The following is a 19,554-nucleotide window of genomic DNA, read 5'->3' as shown; positions in this document are numbered from 1 at the left end:
AACAGTTTCCTTATTTCCCCTTCCCCCACCTCATCCTAGCTTCTAACCTCCAGCAACTCGATCCCCTGACCTGTCCGGACTTGTCCGACCTGCCCAGCTCCTTTTCCACCTATCCACTCCACCCTTTCCTCCCTGACCTATCACCTTCATCTCCTTCCCCACTGACCTATTGTACTCTATGCCACTCTCTCCCACCCCCACCCTCCTCTAGCTTATCTCTCCATGCTTCAGGCTCTCTGCCTTTATTCCTGATGAAGGGCTTTTGCCCGAAACGTCGATTTTGCCTGTTCTCGGATGCTGGCCATTGGAATATCCAGGCCTATGTTTTAATTAATCTCTCTTTTTAAATGTAAAATGAAATTTTATGTTTTGGATTGGGTAATGATGATCATGCTAAACCTCTGGCTGACAGGAAGGGAAGGGGAGAGACATAAAGCAGTGGCTGTGAATAGCAGGGGAAAGACTGTATTTATGTTAGTAGGAAAACAAAGAGCACTGGCTCTATTTCAAACGAAGATGATGGGACAGAAGAAACATTTGAAAATTTAATGAACAAGTCACTAAATTGGTTATTGCTGGTGGAAGTGACATCTGGAAGATTCAATCTAAGTGGTGTAAGGAATTTGAATGTGTTCAACAAGTTTTACAGCAAGGCTGTCAAATTGTAGCAAAGTCGGAAGATTTGGTAAGTATGAAATATGATATAATAAACATGATAAAAATTGCCACTGCCTAACAGGTTATACTTCTGGCTTCAGCTGTGGGCCAACAAACAGCATACAAATTTCGAGCAGATTTGTATCAAACTTGAGTAGTTTCTTCAATGTTTTATGCTCAGCCTTCTGTAGCTCTCAGATCCTAGGCAGATCTGAGCAATCCATTTTCTTTTGGATCTTTTTTCTATCTGCTGTACTAATTTAACCTCCTTTCTTATCATCAAAACAATTAATTTGTCTCCCCGCTTTACAAAACCATGTGAGGCAATTGACCTGAAACCAGGGTGCCCAGTAGCTCGTCCAAGTATTTTTCTATGCTAATCAGACAGTTCACAAGTTCCCATGCTCACAGCATACTGATCAGCTAAGTACTGATTCTCAATAACTTGGTTCAGTCTTCTACAGTTGCACCTGTTATCTTATGCAAACATTTATATTTTCAACCATGTACCCAGGATAAAGTTAGAAAAAGTTCACTTGGAGTTGAACTCTAAGATTTGAGGTTGAGCATTAAAACTGCAGTACACAGCGAGAGGAATTGCATGGCCATATGTCGTTCATATCTTTTTTTTTTGATGTATTACTTACTTGTTCAGTAATGTTTAATTCATGTAAATTGCACTTTGTTACAGTAAAATACTGAAAAGGTGAAAGCCTGTCCTGTGATTATGTCCATTATCAATCACTAATGACTAAAGCTGCTCACTGTTTGTGACATTTGAGTAACCTCTTGTCATGTTTGAACAGCAACGTAAAGGGTATTGTAAGGACCTCAGCATTCAGCCTAATTCCATCCATGCTGTAGCATGTCTATGTGAATTGTTCTGATTGTGTGATTTTTTTTTTGTGTGGGCTAGTTTAAAATAGATAATATTGGACCAGTTGCTGTGTTACATCCTTCCTGATGAAAATGAGGAGACTTGTTTAATGGGCGGTTGATCTGATGGCACTCATTTCACAGTATTGACCAACATCAGAATTCCTTCCATCCCATGTCTTTTGTGGTTTAATAATTTAATCTGTTTATTTCTGTTGAACAGTGTATACCCTGTGGTCTTGCCCAGATCTTCTGGTTGCTTTCACAACATGGCCTGCTGTATTGACAAAACTGGCTGGAGGAGCAGGTGAGGTGCCTGAAACCCAGAGGCACAAAAAAATGCTGTAAAGAGACAGAATTAAAATAATTACAGCCTATGTATTAGTTCACAGTTTTTTTAAAATTCTATATTAATTTGAGTGTGTACAGATAAGCAAAACTTGAGATAAGAGCTAAATGTTAGGGAACTTATTCATATCTTTAATTCCACTTTAAGATCAAAATCTTTAAAATCACTGCCTTTCAAATGTATCAGTCTCTTCTGTAAATTATCTTTTGTTTTTCTTCCAGTTGATAAATTTGTGACGATTTATTTAATATTGTAATTTTTCTACTCTATTTCACCACTAATTATGGAGTGGTCATCACAATTCATTGAGTTCATTTTATTGGATTATGTTTTGCGATACACCTTTGGGAAATTTAATGGAAGATGCCAATTTCATAGAAGTCACACAAGTTCTCTATTTTTAGGAAAAAAGCACCTTCTTTAAATTTCAGCAACAACTTAGACTGCTTTTAATAAAACATCAAATGTGCTTCACATATGCTTTATAAAACAAATTGGCCCGTATAGAGAGAGATCAGGTCAGCTTGGTCATAGAGGTAAGTTTAAGAAATGCTTCAAAGAAAAAGAACAAGTTAGTCGTACGCGAGGAGTGTATTCCAGATCTATGAGTCCTGCAACTGAAAGTGCAGCCAAATATGGTGGAGGAATTTAAACCAGAAGGACCACAACAAGCCAAAATTAGAGAAGCACTGATATCTTTAGCCCTAGTATTGCCTTACATGCCATGCTGTCTTCCCATATCCACCAAGTCAGGATTCTGACCTAGATCTTTTTTGACAATGTCATTTGGGTACCTAGAAAATATAACTTTTGGATCAGTTGCCATTTAATATTTCAATAAACAATTCAAAAGAAAATCATTTGGGGTATATAACCAACATCACATCCAATATTGCCAGTTTTTTTAATATCTCCATATTGATTCCATTGCACTGCTGGTCTTCCTCCTGAATGACACTCCCTTAAAGCACTTTGGAGCATTCTGTTACACATAAGATAGTAAATACAACTTGTTTTTATTGTAGCTGAGAAACTTCGAAGCAACAGGACAATCCAATACAGTGGGGGGAAAAGCATCCATTATAATTTTAGACTTACAAAACATATTCAAATATGAGGGAAACATTGCAAGAAGATAGTTTAGTGATGTCAAGATTATGTTCATAAGGTTAGTTTTGCCTTTGAGATTTGTAACATTACAGTCTAATTCAGGGTTTCAGATAATATTGGAGATAAGTCCGATAAATAATTTTAGTTTTGTATCTTTTTATTTCATGTTTTAGTTACAGAGTTACAGAAATTAATTTTTGAGTAATCTGTCAGTTTTTTTGTACTGCTGTTTCTCAGGTTTTAATTTTAAAATTTATGTTTTATAAATTGCTGTTTCTCACAAGATTATGAACATTAAAAACATTTAGTTATGTGACAATTAAGTCTACTTATCTGTTTCAATTTCTAAAAACGTAATGTAGCTTTCAGAGGACAAAAGATATCTCAAGCAAGACAGAATAAAAAAGTGTGCTTGCTCTTATTTCATTTTATTCAGTCTAGCATCTTACTGTATCTTGAATTTCTCTCTCATGTTTGAGTGCCCTGCTTTCCCTTGTAGGTATCTGTGCAAAGGCTATTTTTCTACTGTCTATTTTCAATCTACCTTTAATAATTGTATTTAAGTTTACAACCTTTTACTCTACCATCAGACTGATTAAATTAATGTCTTGTCTGTGCCATTTTTGTATGAAATCAGTTGTTTGACTCTCAGCTTGCTCACTGATCGAGATTAAGCTCCTTTGTACCATTTCTTACCTGAGATCATTCTTGTCATCTTTAGTTTATTCAATGCATGAAAGTCCCTTTCTCTTTTGAGTGAGTTAACCAGAACTTTACACAGCATGCTATTAGAAGCCTGACCAGTGTAGAACCTCTGGAGACAGTGTACTGATTGTGTAAATCATTTTAACTTGTCTTGCTTTAGTTCACCCTTAAAATATTGCTATATTTTAGTCTTACAACCATTTCCTGAAAATATTAAATTTGTGATTGGATCATTGGTATTCATTATTCAATTGCTCATGCAATTAAAATGTTCTATATTTAATTACAATGTTTTCTAATGAGAATTTGCTAATTGAACATTTGGATTCACTGCAAGTTTTAAGTCTGAATTATTTTGCTGTTGTAGATCTTATGTTGCCTGGAGTGGTTGTGCCACCTTCTGGTCTTCCTGAGCTACAACAGGGAGATCTCTGTGCCATTAACCTTGTTGAAAACAGGTAATATACTACACTTCAAATGTCAATTTGTTGTCCTTTTTGTGAAGTTCAATTTTTTGCCATCTTTGTTTCTTTTAGATAGTTTAATAAGGCTTGAGCTATGCACACTACATAAACATCGTAGATTAGAAGGCAAAAGCACGGAGATGACCATTTGACTTGTTGATTGTTGGCCCAGTGTTTTCTTTGGTATTTTTGCTGTTCTATAGAATTTACTAGTTGATGTACATCTGTGTAGTCATTTGCAGACAAGTGAAGTACTCTGATGGTTCAAAAGCAAAATAAATTGAAACATTTGTAGCCCAAAGGCCAGAAAACAAATCAAGAAATAAAATTATTTTTTAAAAAAAGATACACAAGCTTTTGCAAGCAACTTGGGACATAATCCCATTTAAATTAAAAATAGTTTGTTTTATTTTATCTTTTTTGATCCATTTATTGCAGAGCTCCAGTGGCAATAGGCTTAGTCACTATGCCAACAGCAGATATGCTTGCAGCTGGTATGAAAGGAAAGGGCGTCACCACTCTCCATACATATCTGGATCTGTTATGGTAAGAATGGAGAGTATTCAATTTATATTTGTAAATACTATATGACATTAAGAATAATATTTAAAATATGGTAATTTATTTGAAGCATTTTAACAAAATATCTGTTAACATCAGTAATTGTGTCATTAATTTACTATCTATTGCATTAATTTGCATATGACTGGGCTTGTCCTCACTGGAATTTAGAAGCATGAGGGGGGGATTTCATAGAAACATATAAAATCCTGTTGGGACTGGACAGGCTAGATGTGGCCTAACTAAAGTTTTATGCATTTGCAACTTTTATACTCCATATTCTGACCAATGAAGGTGAGCGTGCCATATGCCTCTTTACCATATCATCCATTTGTGTTGCCACTTCAGGGAGCTATAGCCTTGCACCCCAAGATCCCTCTGTACATCAATGCTTCTGAGGATCCTGCCACTTACTGTACTTTCCTCTTGCATTTGACCTCCAAAATGCATCATCTCACACTTATCCAGATTAAAATCCATCTTCCGTTTCTCAGCACAACTTTCCAACTGATATATATCTTGCTGTATCCTTTGACAACCTCCCTTAGTATCCATATGTCGCCTGCCAACTTATTAATCAGACCACCTACGTTTTCATCCAAAATCGTGTAATGGAAACATAACCTCATGACTTTTTTATGATAACACTCCATTAACTTTCCTAATTACTTGCTGTACAGTCTGTTCTGCAGTTATGTGTGTTTCTTCCTCGTGAATTGGCTTTAATGCAATTGAAGAATTTAGACTTTTTTTGTTGAACATAACCTTTCTTTATCTTTATTGGCTATAATGCAATTTCGGCTCTGTTAGTTTAAAAGGCACAGCAGTTGCGTGATTTTCAAATAATGTGAGATCAAACAAGAATGGAACTATTGTGTTATATCAGAATCGATTGTACCTGCATTCTAACCCTTGTGATTCACAAGCTGGAACACCCAGATGTCTTTGCATCTCAGAACTCTGCAATCTCTCACCACTTTGTATTTAAATCATTTTTACTCTTCCTGCCAAAATAGATATTTCACATTCTATTCCATTTGCCAGATCTTTGCCATTCACTTAACCTACTCTGTGTCTCTCCTTATGTCACTTCACAACATGCTTTCCTACCAGCAGAAAACATAGCAAACGTATCTTCCCTTCCTCTATCCAAGTCATTTAAATTTGCAAAAGATGAGATGCCAATACCGATCCCTGTAGCATCCTTCTATCCATTTCAGTATACTATCTCTTAAAATCCAAGCTTTTCTTTTCCACATAAACTCATATGGAAAGTTAATCAAATGCCATTTGGAAATCCAAGTACAGTACATGTGTCAGTTCTCCTTTATCTATAAGCTATATTCCTAAAAATACTCTGGTCAAACATAACTTCCCTTTCACAGAATAAAAACCAAAAGAACTGTGGATGCTGTAAATCAGAAACAAAAACAGAAACTGCTGGAAAAGCTCAGTACGTCAGGCAGTATCTGTGGAGAGAAGTCAGTGTTAACATTTTGGGTCAAGTGACCCTCGGAACTCAACGCAAAATTTTAACTCTGATTTCTCTCCACAAATGCTGTCAGACTTGCTGAGCTTTTACAGCAATTTCTGTTTCTGTTCCTGTTCCCTTTCAGAAAACCATGTTTAACTGCCTGAGTACCTTGAATATATCCAAGTGTGCTGTTATACCTTCTTTAATAATACCCTCCAACAGTTTCCTCATGACAGCTGTTAAGCTAACTGGCACATAGGTTCCTGCTTTCTCTCTCCCTTTTTAGCTATTTTCCACTCTAATTGGACCTTGCCCGAATGATGCGGTTTTTAGAAAATGGAGTGATTATCGGTAGCGCAAAGTCGCTGCCACACATGCACAGAGACAGCAAGTGACATTACTTGGCCGTGACAGGACAAGCCTCAAAAATTATCTAACGCTGACATCAGTGTGTTCCACGTACTTCTGAGCCGGGACTAACTTTTTTTCTTTGTAAGGCAAGTGTAAGGTGCTGTGTTCCGGATGTAATTCAATTGGTTACACTACTCTGCTTTAAGCAAAACACGTTTTATCCTTACTTAACACTTAAAATGCAAACAAATGAAAGAAGAATTAGTCTAACTTCAACTCTATTGGAGAACTTAACAGAATAATAGATTATCTAACCACTAAACAGCATCTGTTCCAATATAGAAACATTCTGTAAACATATCCTTGGCAAAGGCAGATTTAGTAAAATAGATTTTCCAGTCCAGGACGAAAGAACATTAAAAGACAATTCTGGTAGAAAGAACTCTAATTTATAGCTGTGACAGCAAGAAAGCCAGTTTCCACAGCCAGCTTCAAAACCTCAGCAATGGTTGAGAGCTAAACTAGTCAGGTGAATTGGCCATGGTAAATTGCCCATAGTGTTAGGTGCATTAGTCAGAGGGAAATGGGTCTGGGTGGATTACTCTTCAGAAGGTCGGTGTGGACTGGTTGGGCTGAAGGGCCTGTTTCCACACTATAGGGAATCTAATCTAAAACTCTGGTTCTGTGGGAGCCTGACTCCTCCCATTTATGCTGCTTCTATTGTTCCAACTTTTTTTTTTAAATCCCAAGGCCTCACAAGGCATTTATCAGTTTGGAGGTGACAGTTCTGAGCCGATGGCGCCAAACATTTATTTTTTAAAAAATAGGGTAAAATACACATTAAAACCATAATATATTCATGGGGGATGGTGAAACATCAGGAGAGGTGGGATGGGTGTCTGCTCTGTGAGCAGCAGGAGACAGAGCATCTACTCCAGGGTGGGGTGGGAGACCTGCGCCAGGAATGGGGTGGGGACGACCTGCATGGGAACCAAATTCCTTTTCTCCTGGAAGCAATTGGGAAGTTGATTGGAGAAAATAAAACAGTATATTATTCTGTTGGACAAAGTACTTGATTTTACATCATGCATCACCATCTTTAGATGGGAAGCTTTTTCTCATCACTTGACAATGATGTCAGCTCTCTTTCTACGCTTCTTCTAGGTGGTAGTCATAGGAAAACCAGCTTTGGAAAATTAAAATCAATGCATTGACTCTGACTCTAGCCACTTGTTTTAAAGCCCTAGGATGAAGTCCATCAGGACTCAGGTACTTACTGGCTCCCCATTTTACTCATTACTACTCCTCTGTTGGTTGTGATTTTCCTGAGTTCCTCACTGCTTTTCATTTCCTGATTTATTGCTGCTCCTAAAATGTTACTTGACTTCTTTATAGTGAAAATCAATGTGAAATACCTGTTCAATTCAACTTCCATCTCCTTATTTTCCATTATTAATTACCAGATTAACTTCCTATACTAATTTTGTTAACTGTTTAAAATATTTATGGAAAATCATGTTTGTTTTTGATATTTCTGGCTAGCTTTCTGTTGAACTGTAATTTTTTGCCCATTAATATTTTGGTAATCATTTACTGTTTTCTTTATTCTGTCAAATCTTCTATCCTACCACCTGCAATTTTTCTTTGCACAATTATGTGCATTTTATTTAAAGTTTGATACTACCTTTCTATAGTTAGCCATAGGCGTATCTGTCTCTTGGAGTTTATTCTGATACATCTTCATAAATGTCTGCTGCTGCATCTCTGTTGACCTATTCTTTAATCTAATTTGCTAATTTCTTTAGGCAGCTCTGCTTGTATGCCCTCATTGTTTCCATTATTTAAATTTAGAAAAATGGTATTAGCCCTACTTCTCTCCCTCATATTGAGTGTAAAGTTCAATCATATTTTGGTTGCTACAGACTAGTAGTGCCAATTTGGTTGTTAGTGTTATTCCTGGGGATTAAGATTGTTCAACTACTGTTGAAATATCTAATGTTAGACAATATGTTCTGAGTTTTGCAAATGCAGTATGAGGACGGTCAGAATGCTGCCTGTTGTGAACAGCTGAAGGGATGTTGTATATGATCTAATCATTGGAATGTAGAGCCTTCTTAACTGATGTCACACAGGCATTGAAATCATACACTACATGACTCCTTTTTGTGGTAGACAGAACATATTTTTGGCTTGACAGTAGACAAGCAGGAGGCTGGAAGAACACAGCAAGTCAGGCAGCATAAGGAGGTGGAGAATTCGATGTTTCGGGTATAACATTTTTTCAGGACTTTGGCTTGAGATTGGTATCGGTTAATGGATGCCACTGTATAGAAACAGTACAAATTTCATGCTTCGATCACTTAGTTTCAACAATTTTTCTATTTGTCTGAATCTTAAATAAGAAAATATGATTCGCTTGCAGCCTGCTGTTGAATTCAACACAAATTATGTAGCTTTGTGATTATTAGATTCTTACCACATTTTTTTTTGGTGTGCTAATTTTTATCTCCATCTAATTATCTTCCAGAATTCAGTTTGGTTAAGGATATTGCCCAATGTTTTTGCAATTTTATTCCTCTCAGAATGGGTTTTTTGGCTTGAGAGTTACACTTGTGAATTCACACAATCCAGTAAGAAAGCCTTTTGTCTGCATCCTTATTTTCACAACCATTTTATCGTTATCTTACATACAAAAAGTCTACTTAGTTTCTTAATTTTTTTGACAATTTTTAATATAAAGATTCTTTGCCTACAATTTATTAGCTTTACTATAGCTTTTTCATATCTTCTGCCTTGCATTTATTATGTTTGCGGTGAATTTTCAATATATATATATGTATGACTTACAAAAGATAATGGAAATCTGGAACTTACTTTCCCCAAATGTTCATTTGAAATGTTCAACGCTCCAACTGAAAATTCTTATGCCAAGTAAAGTATGGAGATATGAAAGGAAACTTGGTAAATAGCATTAGGGCAAGTATCAGAGCAATTAGCAAAGCATGTTCGAGAGGTTGAATGGTCTACAGTGTTCCTATTCATGCTGCTCACTGTAGTTGTGGGCAGAGACATATACCTGTTTGTGAAAGATAAATTAAATGTCACAGTAGTCAAAGAGGAGAATGAAAACATTTTCCGTGGGCAAACAGAGCTGACAAAATGGAAAAGCAAAGAGAAATGAAAGAAAGGAAGTGAAGGTGATGAATGGAGCAAGTTCATGAGGCTGAATGGCTAATTGCTGCTTCTACCAGGTATGCTTATAAGAATTAAGAATTAATGAATCATGGTAGAAATGATCTCAATGTAAGTAGAAGCTAGAAATTAGTAAAAGAAAAACTTACATTTATATGGTTTTTTTGCGATAACCAAATACCTCAAATGTTTTGCAGCCAAAGACGTACTTTTGAAATGTTGTCACCGTAGTGATGTACAAATATGGCAGCCAATTTGTAGATAGCAAATTCCCACAAACAGCAATGAGACCATGATCAAATAATCTGTTTTAGTGATGTTGACTGAGAAATGAATATTCACCAGGGATAACCTGCCTCTACGATTGTAGTGCCAAGCAATCTTTTAAATCCACCAGAATTCCATCCATACTGTACTGTAGAGTTAGTTGATTTATATGTTTTTTGTTAAATATGTAGAGAACGTTGAAACGGCTATCTCAGATTCTGTTGTTTGGATTGTTGTTGGAGCTTAGCTGCTAATGTTATAAAATAAAGCATCCTGCAATTTGTGACAAATAACTCTTAAAAAATTAAATTTAAATTAGTAACTATTGTTTTACAAGAATATAAAATTTTCTTTTTAATTTGATGATCATCTTTGTAATTTTGAAAAGTTGATCTTTGCCTTTTTCCCCCATTTATTCTACTATCTACATTACAGTCCATATCTAAGATTCATGTTTAAGTGCAGTATATGATGAATTCTTCTTGTCAGCGAGATTGTCTGGGTGAGGAAATAGTGTGTCATCTCTTTCTTTCCCCACTTTGCAACATTCAAAATGGAAAATCTATGGACCTCCCTTTGGATATACCATGGCAGCTAGTTTAATTGGAGGGTGTGGTGTGAAAATGATAGCAAGAGAAAGTGTTTTCTTTCAATCGAAATAAATTATTTATTCTTTTTTTTAAAGGGCATTTGGAGAAAAGACTAGCCCACCTGTGATTCCTCACATATCCCATGACCCAGGAGGGATTAGAAATCAGTTGCAGGAGGAGGAAAAAGGAGAAGAGAAGGAAGAAGTGGCTTTTGATGCAGATGATATTGAGAATCTGACTGCAGAGCTGGACAGTACAGAGAAGGATACACCTGACATGCGTAGTCTTTGTTTGAATGAGGAAACTGCATCAGAACACACGCCTTCAGCAACCATTCAAGTGCGTGACCAAGAGGCTCATGATGGTGATGTTGTTGATCTGAAAGAAATAACAGAAGACAGTGAAAACCACCACGACACTGAGAATGATTACGGCACTACAAAAATCGTTGGGACTGTACAAGGTAGGAAAGAGATAGTGGGTTTTTTTTTAATTAGAAAGATGCATTATCTAACACTCAGGTTACAGTATAAAAGATAGCTTAATGAAAAATTGTATCTGGTCCAGGCCTTTAAAAAGATACCCATTTAGATTTCGATTGCTTGCATAACATTTAGAAATCTTGGAATTCCACATAACCAAGGGTGATGGTAATGTAGTGATAAACTTCACCTGGACTGTAAATCCAGCAACCCATGCTAATACTGCGTATTCATATCCTGGGAGCTGGTGGAATTTACATTGTCAGTAAATCTGGAATAAAAGTTCATTTTGGTGACAAACTATTATTAATTATCATGAAAACCCCACCTCATTCAGTAATGTCCTTTCAGAGGTAAATTATACCGTCTTACCTGGTCTGGTCTTTCTGTGACTCCAGATGCACAGCTGTTTACTTGACTGTAGCCTGCCCTCAATATCAATGGAGCCACTCATTCAAGCACCATCAAGGATAAGTGACAGATGCTAGTCTTGCCAATGATGTCCAATAAAAAGTGACATATTCTTTCATTGATTTTTGTTTTAATGAGTTTCCAGATAATTTCAAACACTATATATCTGGACAGCAGTAGGAGATTGATGTTTTTAAAAAAATAGCCAAATAATTGTATTAACCAACTTTTGAATGGTCATAATGCACTGAAATCTGTGGTCAGCTTTTCTTTTCTTCCGCAAAAGTTGCATCTGTTTAAAAAAATCAGTAGATTCTTTCTTTGCATTTTTACCCTAAAATGAAAGGTACAAAGTTGGTCATTTTCAAAGACAACTTCTTGTTCCATTTAAAAAAAAGACATCTTGAAGTGGTCAGGATTTAATTTTGCATAACTAGCTTTTATATTGATTTATTTATTTATGTCTTATTTTATGAAAAGAAGGATATATTTTACAAATTTAGTCACCTTAAAATGTAATCATTTATTGCAAAAAGACTGAATCATTGAAAAATTAGTAATAAACAAATAACATGAAAATTTGGCATTGAATTTAAAAATTGAATGATAGGCAAACTTAAATTGAGCAACGTTGATGTGAGTAGACTATAGTATTGTTTAAAGCTACAAGATGTTTTGTTATAAAACGGAAGTAAATTTGAAAGCTTGATAAAGAATTTAAATATTAAAAGGGTTCAAATAGAATAACATGCTTGTTTAGGGAAAAAAAAATGAAAGATGTTCTAAAATTCAATGGAAAGGTGCAAGTAGTAAAGGTTTGGATGCCTCCAGCAGTAATGTAGCCATATTAAACACTGGGAAATTGCCTATTTTCATTGAATGCCCATGTGCATTCAATTTAATTCTTCCTGCTGAAACTTGGCAGCCAGTGGGACTTGCAGTTAACTGAAATGTCAAGTCAGTTTCGTCACAGAATACTATTGTGTTGGATTCTGTAATGGCTAGTTGCGTTTTCCATTTGAGCAAAATAACTTTATTTTCCCCCTTCTATTTCTCCAGAGCAAATGGATGAGCTCCTTCTTCAGTGTTTCCTTCATGCTTTGAAGTTTAAAGTGAAGAAAGCAGATTTGCCTCTGCTCACAAGTACTTTTCTCAAGGTTCATGTATATCCCTGTTGGTAAGTGTTGTATTTTGAATCATAATTGCAATTGTTCATTGTTAGATTGTAGTGGTACTGTGCTTCTACTGAAGATACTACTCCATATTGGTGAGTGAGGGAAGGAATTGTTTACAAAACATTGAATGAGCTTTTTGCTGCTTATGGATCAAAGAAAATATATGAATGGAGATTTTGCATCTTGTTTTATGCACCTAGATTCTACTGTTGTTATTAAAAGACTAGTATGAGAGGAGCCCAGCTAAGGATTAGATATTCATATTCTGAACCTAATTTTTGAGAAACTAGCAAGACTGCTTTAATTTTAAATTGCTTATGCCTATTATTGGAACAAGACTTGCCTCCTAAACATTGAAGAATAATACTGGAGCCCTTGTTCCATGGTCAGGCTAATACCCACTTAAAAAGTTAAATAAATGAATGGTCATTCTGAACATAGCTTGTGGAAATATCAAAATGTATATAGGATACTTTTCCCTTCAGAATTGGACAAATCCACTGTTTGGGTACATGTATCTTAAATGATGCTGACAGCTTTTTAAATGTTCAGTGCCATCATGCAAAAAGTGTTTGTGCTGCATTGTAATGAAACATGTTCTATAGTGAAATTTTGTTCTGAACTGAATAATTACATCACTTGTTCATCATGTCGCCATGATGAAAACATTACACATCTCTTCTCACTTTCCCAATAAAAGATGATAAAGAAAAAAATGTTTCAGCATTGCTGCTTTTAGTAGCACTATAAAGACTTGTGACAATTGGGCAGGCAACATTACTGGCATCTCAGTGGTAACATTGACAATACTAAGTGATTGTGTAAATAAAGTTCTATGGTGTTGCCTGCCTCCAGGGGTTAACTTGTGCCTTCTAACTCCACCATGCAAAAGAGCATCTCCATTACTCCTATCAAATGTATTTTCTGCTTGACAAAGATGATCATCTGCCTGATGAGAGCCCTTTCTTGTTCTTAACTATTACTCACTTGTATCCAAATCAATAATTTATGCAGAATTATTTTAATTTTTTGTGCCATTTTGTTCCTGCATAGCCCGGAAGGCCAACAATTAGACATCAAAAAATCAAGCTATAAAAAGGTAAGTTAATGGATAGAGGTTTCAAACAATGACTAGATAAAGGAAATGCAGTAGAAATTTTGTACAATTACAGAAATTACACTACAGGAGACATTTGTCCAGTTGCACCCATGCTAGTTGTATATGTTCATGGGGAGTTATCCGCTAATCGTATTTTCCTGTGTCCATCATTTTAAATACTTATCCACTTTTCTAAAATAAGATTTCCTCAATATGCAGTTAAATGGGGGGGTCCCCAATTTACGAGCAGCTGACTTCTGAACACGTTCCCAAAAAAGGGGTGGTGGTTTTAAAGATCTGACATATGAACTTTCTCTAAATATATATATATGTAGCTATTCTATATTGTCCTGCATTGTCTTCCAACTTGCAAACAGGTTCAAGAATGGAACCCATTCACAACCCGCGGACTGCCTGTGTAGTTATTTAGTAGTACACAAGTTGAATGTTGCTGAGAAAAGTGATGTTGGATCAAAACCTTTATCTTGCACCTATCAGGGCAGATGTGTGAATGCTAACATTTAAAGGGAGCGGCAATTAATACTGTACGACAAAAGAATTCTGACTGATTCGTGAATCAACTTGGATTGTTCAAGACATTACCGCGGACAATGGATCAATGCTTGAAACTGCTGCTTCGCATATTTGTTTCAACGAATTAAAGATTATCAGCCAGGCTTGCAATGTGCCTCACTTACATGTGCTAGAATTCCAAGACACTGTCCTCTGCAGGCAGAAATATCACATCCAGGCATCATGCCTTTGAGAAGTAAATAATAGTATGAGGGAACAGTTTTGCCCTATGGCAAGACCTTGAACAGTCCAAGTAGATTTGCTAACCAATCGGGACACATCACAGAATATCAGTGTATAGGTGAAACATCATTTATACTATATAAGAGGAGAGTGTTGATTGAATGGCAAGTGGACTTTGATTGAAGGGATTACTGTGGACAACGTACTGTTTAGCTAATGGTTGACAGTTAACTGCCAAGCATTGTTTAACCTTTTTATCAAATATTCCTTCAGCTGTTTGCAACAAACAGGGTGCTGACCATACACACTAGACCACGCTTGCACACTCAAGCAGTGTCTAATATTAGATCTAATTTCATGGATAGTCAATGGTTGCTAAATAATCTTGAGTATGTGAAGAATTATGCTGATTGCCAATTTAGCATTGTCACTCAGATTCATAATATGGAGCAGCTGTGGACAAAAAGTTGCATTTCTTAGTACACAAGCCCTTTTTGCAATCAGAAGGAACAAGATTACACACTACACCTATTTCAGCTCAACGAAATGGGTTACTACCATTGTCTGGTTCATTTCTTAGTGCAATGCCTTGACCAATCAGATTCAACCTGCCTGGTTTACAATTTAAATGAAACTTGTCAGTCATTGTCTAACTGCTGCATTATCCACGGCAATGCCTCTACCAGTCAGAATCCATTAGCCAGTCAATCAGTATTCTCTCATACTGTATAAATGTTATTTTTGCTGCATGTTATTCTTACAAATTATTTTGATGATGCAAGATGAAAAGTTTTGACAAAATCGTCTTATATCTGTAGTACTCCAGTTCTGTTCTGCCAAACAACTATTTGAGTTGCTTATGTTTTGGACTGATCTGTTTCAATCTTGTCCTCAGCTCTCCAAGTTTCTACTGACCATGCAGCAACGGCAGATACTTCAGATGAAGGAACTCTCAAAAGGAGTTGAAAGCATTACTGGTGTGAACTGGAAACATGCAGAGTATGTGTACAAAAAAAAACTTATTGATGAGTAGTCCAAGTACAACTATACCTGTATCAGAAAGAAAGTGTCTTAAATTTCAAATCTTTCTGGGTTTGCGGTTTTGGGTTCTGGATCTTGTTTGTGGAACAAGTATTGTGTAAACTTCACTTTTACTTTAGTATTCTGATGAAAAAAATTGGGTTGTGACAAAAGCCCATTTTCTTATCAAAAATAAGTCTTTCAGTTGAATGAAACTGTACAGTAGTAGCATGTTTCACATTAGATAACATATACCTGCTGATGTTCTGTACTTGTGCATTTAGTTGTATGCTTTTACTGTCATAACATTAATCAAGAAATGCAGAATGATAATGAGCTGATGTTCAATATTAAATAACTAATACTTGTAACAACACAAATTTTAGCTTTCTTTTTTACAGAAGATATGTGACAGATGTTTTTTTAAGGGTTGTCATTTATAGTCATGGAGCTGTACAGCATGGAAACAGACTCTTCTCGTCCTTGCTGACCGGATGTCCTAAATTAGTCTTGCCCCATTTGCCAGCATTTGGCCCTTATCACTCTAAACTCTTTCTATTCATCTACCCGTCCAGTTGCCTTTTAAATGTTGTAATTACCTCAGCCTCCTCCATTCCTCTGGCAGCTCATTCCATACACACACAACCCTCTGTGTTAAAAAATGTCCTTTAGGTCCCTTTTAAATATTTCCTCTCTCACTCTAAACTTATGCTGTCTAGTTTTGGACTCGCCCCAGTTAAGGGAATAGACTTTGGCTAATCACCCTATCCATGAGTAAATGTTAAAATTATGTAAGAATATTGATTATTTTTCAGACCTCGTCTCCACCTTCCCTCTCCTCACTCGTCTTCCTCCTGTCTAGATATTTTGACACTATTTTCAGTATCGAAAGGTTACTGTAATAATTTTTTTTTAAATCTGCAAAGTTAAAATAAATATCAGGAGTCAGTATAATATGCTTTTGTTAAAAATTAAAATAATAGGTAGTTTTGCCAAATTTAAAATAACTGATTTCTACAGCAATTACAAGAATTTCTTGCTTGCCTTCTTAAATATGACCACATGTTTTTCTGAACTTCACATAATTACCATAAGGAGTAATTGAAATAGATAGCTTTGACACATAGGGAGACTTGACACGTACACGAAAGAGAAACTAATTGAAGGATTTGAGAGCAATATAGACTGAAGTAGCAATTAGAGTAGGAGGAGGCATGTGTGGTTTGGAAATACCACCGTAGGTTAGTTGGACTGAATCAATAGTTTCTGTACTGTAGGTTTTATATAGTTTAATTCTATGTATTTTAAGGGCAAATAAATAAGACATACCGGCACAATAGTTCCCTGAAGTGATGACCAGATTTTCATTAACAGACTTTATTGACAATTCATGTTGAAATTGAAGAAATAAAATGCTTATAAAAGAGGTTCAATTTTGTCAGTAGTTTTTCTCACTGTGGGAAAAAGAACACTTACCTAATCAGGATATCTGTTACATGGAAATGGATTTACCTGTTTGTCATTTAGAATTGTACTTTCTGCTTGCAGCCTGCAATCCTTTAAAGTTCCTGAAACAGTCACTGGTGAAGAGATGGGGAAGATTGACAGAGGGAGTGATACAGGCTACCAGCCACCGGAGATCAAGTCCTTTTACAATGTTTCCAGTAAATTGATTCCCCTGTTTGAGCATGCGGATCTCAAGTAGGTATTTTTAAACTGCCTGTTTGAAATGTATAACAAAGTCTCTTCCTACATGTATGAACAACTCATTTTTCTAGAAGTGAAAATTCCTTTTGAGGGCAGACCACATGTTGACACTTTATACAGTGAGTGACTGAACAAATAGTATGACTGACAAATAACATGGACTGATAACTTTTTGTGGGTCCACGAGTGGCACTTTATACATAGAATTAATTCAAAACTTTAATTTATCGATGTATTACTCAGTCTAGGAGATGCTGCCAAATGTTGCCGGTTGTGCTGAATATTTCCGGCATTCTTAGTTTTTACTTTTGATTTCCAGCAATCCTCTGCTTGAAATAGGAAGAGCCACAACACTCCCTTGCAAAGCCTAGTTCTTTGGAATTGTTACATGTGACTGTTAGGAGAAGGGGACATGGGTACAAACTAGGAGTGGTGGTAAAAGTGAGGTTACGATGGTTGTTCATACAATGAATGACCATATTCAGTAATCTTCTGAGAGAAGATACTGCTGACAGTGCCCCCCCACCCCCCTCCCCCACCCACAGATCCCACTCTCACCATCCCCGCCCCAGAACCCTGAGGGGAACATCACCCCTGCTCATGACTCCACCCCCATTCCCCCTACCACCATGCCCACTCCAGTTACAGGCTCCGTCCCCACTCCCAGCTCCACCCCTACACCAGGTCCTAGCTCCCAGCTCTGCTGAGTTTTCACCATCCCCCCAGACCTCCCACTCACTGAGGACGAACGATCAATCCTTAGCAAAGGCCTTATCTTTATCCCCCTCCGTCCACGCATCAATGAATTTAATATACGCCATGACGTTGAACACTTCTTCCTCCGCTCCGCCCCCAAGCTTACATTTTCAATCAGGATCCCGCCCACCTTCCGAGGACCCCTTCCCACGCCTCCAACTGTGCAGGCCCATTATCCGCCCTCGATCTCTTCATTTCCAACTGCCGCTGAGACATTAACCGCCTCAACCTGTCTACCCCCCCTCCCCCATTCCAACTTCTCACCCTCACAACGCACAGCTCTCCACTCCCACTGCATCCACCTGGACACCACTCGCTGGCCTAATACCTGCCCTCAACCTCTTCATTTCCAACTGCCGCCGGGACATTAACCGCCTCAACCTGTCGACCCCCCTCCGCCACTCCAACCTCTCACCCTCACAACGCGCAGCCCTCCAATCCCTCTGCTCCAATCCCAACCTCACGATCAAGCCAGTGGATAAAGGGGGCGCAGTGGTAATCTGGCGCACTGACCTCTACATCGCTGAAGCACCATCAAACCAACTGGTAAAGGGGGTGCAGTGGTGGTTTGGCTCATTGACCTCTACACCGTTGAAGTCAGGTGCCAACTCGAAGACACACCCTCCTACCGCCCCCTCGATCATGACCCCACCCCCCATCACCAAACCATCATCTACCAAACCATACACAACCTTATCACCTCAGGAGCTCTCCCAACCATAGCCTCCAACCTCGTCGTCCGGGAACCCTGCACCGCCTGATTCTACCTCCTTCTCAAGATCCACAGGTCTGACCACCCCGGCCGACTCATTGTCTCAGCATGCTCCTGCCCCACCGAACTCATCTCTACGTACGTCGATACTTTACTATTTCCACACCTCCCCCTCCCCCGAGTCCCCAACAGTACCTTTCCACTGACACTCTAATTCATTTGACTGAACTGGTCCTCAATCGTACGAATTTCTCCTTCGAATCCTCCCACTTCCTCCAGACCAACGGGGTAGCCGTGGTCACCCGTATGGGCCCCAGCTATGTCTGTCTCTTTGTCGGCTACATAGAACAGTCCATGTTCCGTAGTTACACCAGCACCACACCCACCTCTTCCTCCGCTACATTGATGACTGCATCAGTGCCACCTCGTGCTCCCGTGAGGAAGTTGAGCAGTTCGTCAACTTCACCAACACATTCCACCCCGACCTTAAATTCACCTGGACCATCTCTGACACCTCCCTCCCCTTCCTGGACCTCTCCATCTCCATCAATGACGACCGACATGACACTGACATTTTTTACAAACCCACAGCTACCTGGATTACACCTCTCCCCACCCTACCTCCTGCAAAAATGCTATCCCGTATTCCCAATTCCTCTGCCTCTGCCATATCTGCTCCCAGGAGGACCAGTTCCACCACAGGACACACCAGGCGGCCTCCTTCTTTAAAGATCGCAATTTCCCTTCTCATGTGGTTGAAGATGCCCTCCAATGCATCTCATCCACATCCCGCACATCCGCCCTCAAACCCCATCCCTCCAACCATAACAAGGACAGAAC

General features: G+C 37.8%; 1 protein-coding gene across 3 annotated transcripts in view; it reads left to right on the top strand.

Moving 5' to 3' along the window:
- Positions 1-19,554, top strand: part of eif2d (eukaryotic translation initiation factor 2D) — a 41,498-nt gene that overhangs the window by 9,282 nt on the left and 12,662 nt on the right. For all 3 annotated transcript variants that reach the window (XM_043716613.1, XM_043716612.1, XM_043716614.1), the window contains exons 3-10: positions 1,757-1,840; positions 4,065-4,155; positions 4,600-4,707; positions 10,692-11,059; positions 12,549-12,666; positions 13,718-13,763; positions 15,415-15,518; positions 17,088-17,240. In XM_043716613.1, the coding sequence (XP_043572548.1) occupies positions 1,757-1,840; positions 4,065-4,155; positions 4,600-4,707; positions 10,692-11,059; positions 12,549-12,666; positions 13,718-13,763; positions 15,415-15,518; positions 17,088-17,240 (1,072 nt within the window). The remainder of the gene's footprint in view (positions 1-1,756; positions 1,841-4,064; positions 4,156-4,599; positions 4,708-10,691; positions 11,060-12,548; positions 12,667-13,717; positions 13,764-15,414; positions 15,519-17,087; positions 17,241-19,554) is intronic.

Source organism: Chiloscyllium plagiosum, chromosome 26 (assembly GCF_004010195.1).
Source record: "Chiloscyllium plagiosum isolate BGI_BamShark_2017 chromosome 26, ASM401019v2, whole genome shotgun sequence".
NCBI classification, from domain to species: domain Eukaryota; kingdom Metazoa; phylum Chordata; class Chondrichthyes; order Orectolobiformes; family Hemiscylliidae; genus Chiloscyllium; species Chiloscyllium plagiosum.
The sequence above is the reverse complement of the archived record's forward strand: the minus strand, read 5'-3'. Positions and strand labels throughout refer to the sequence as shown.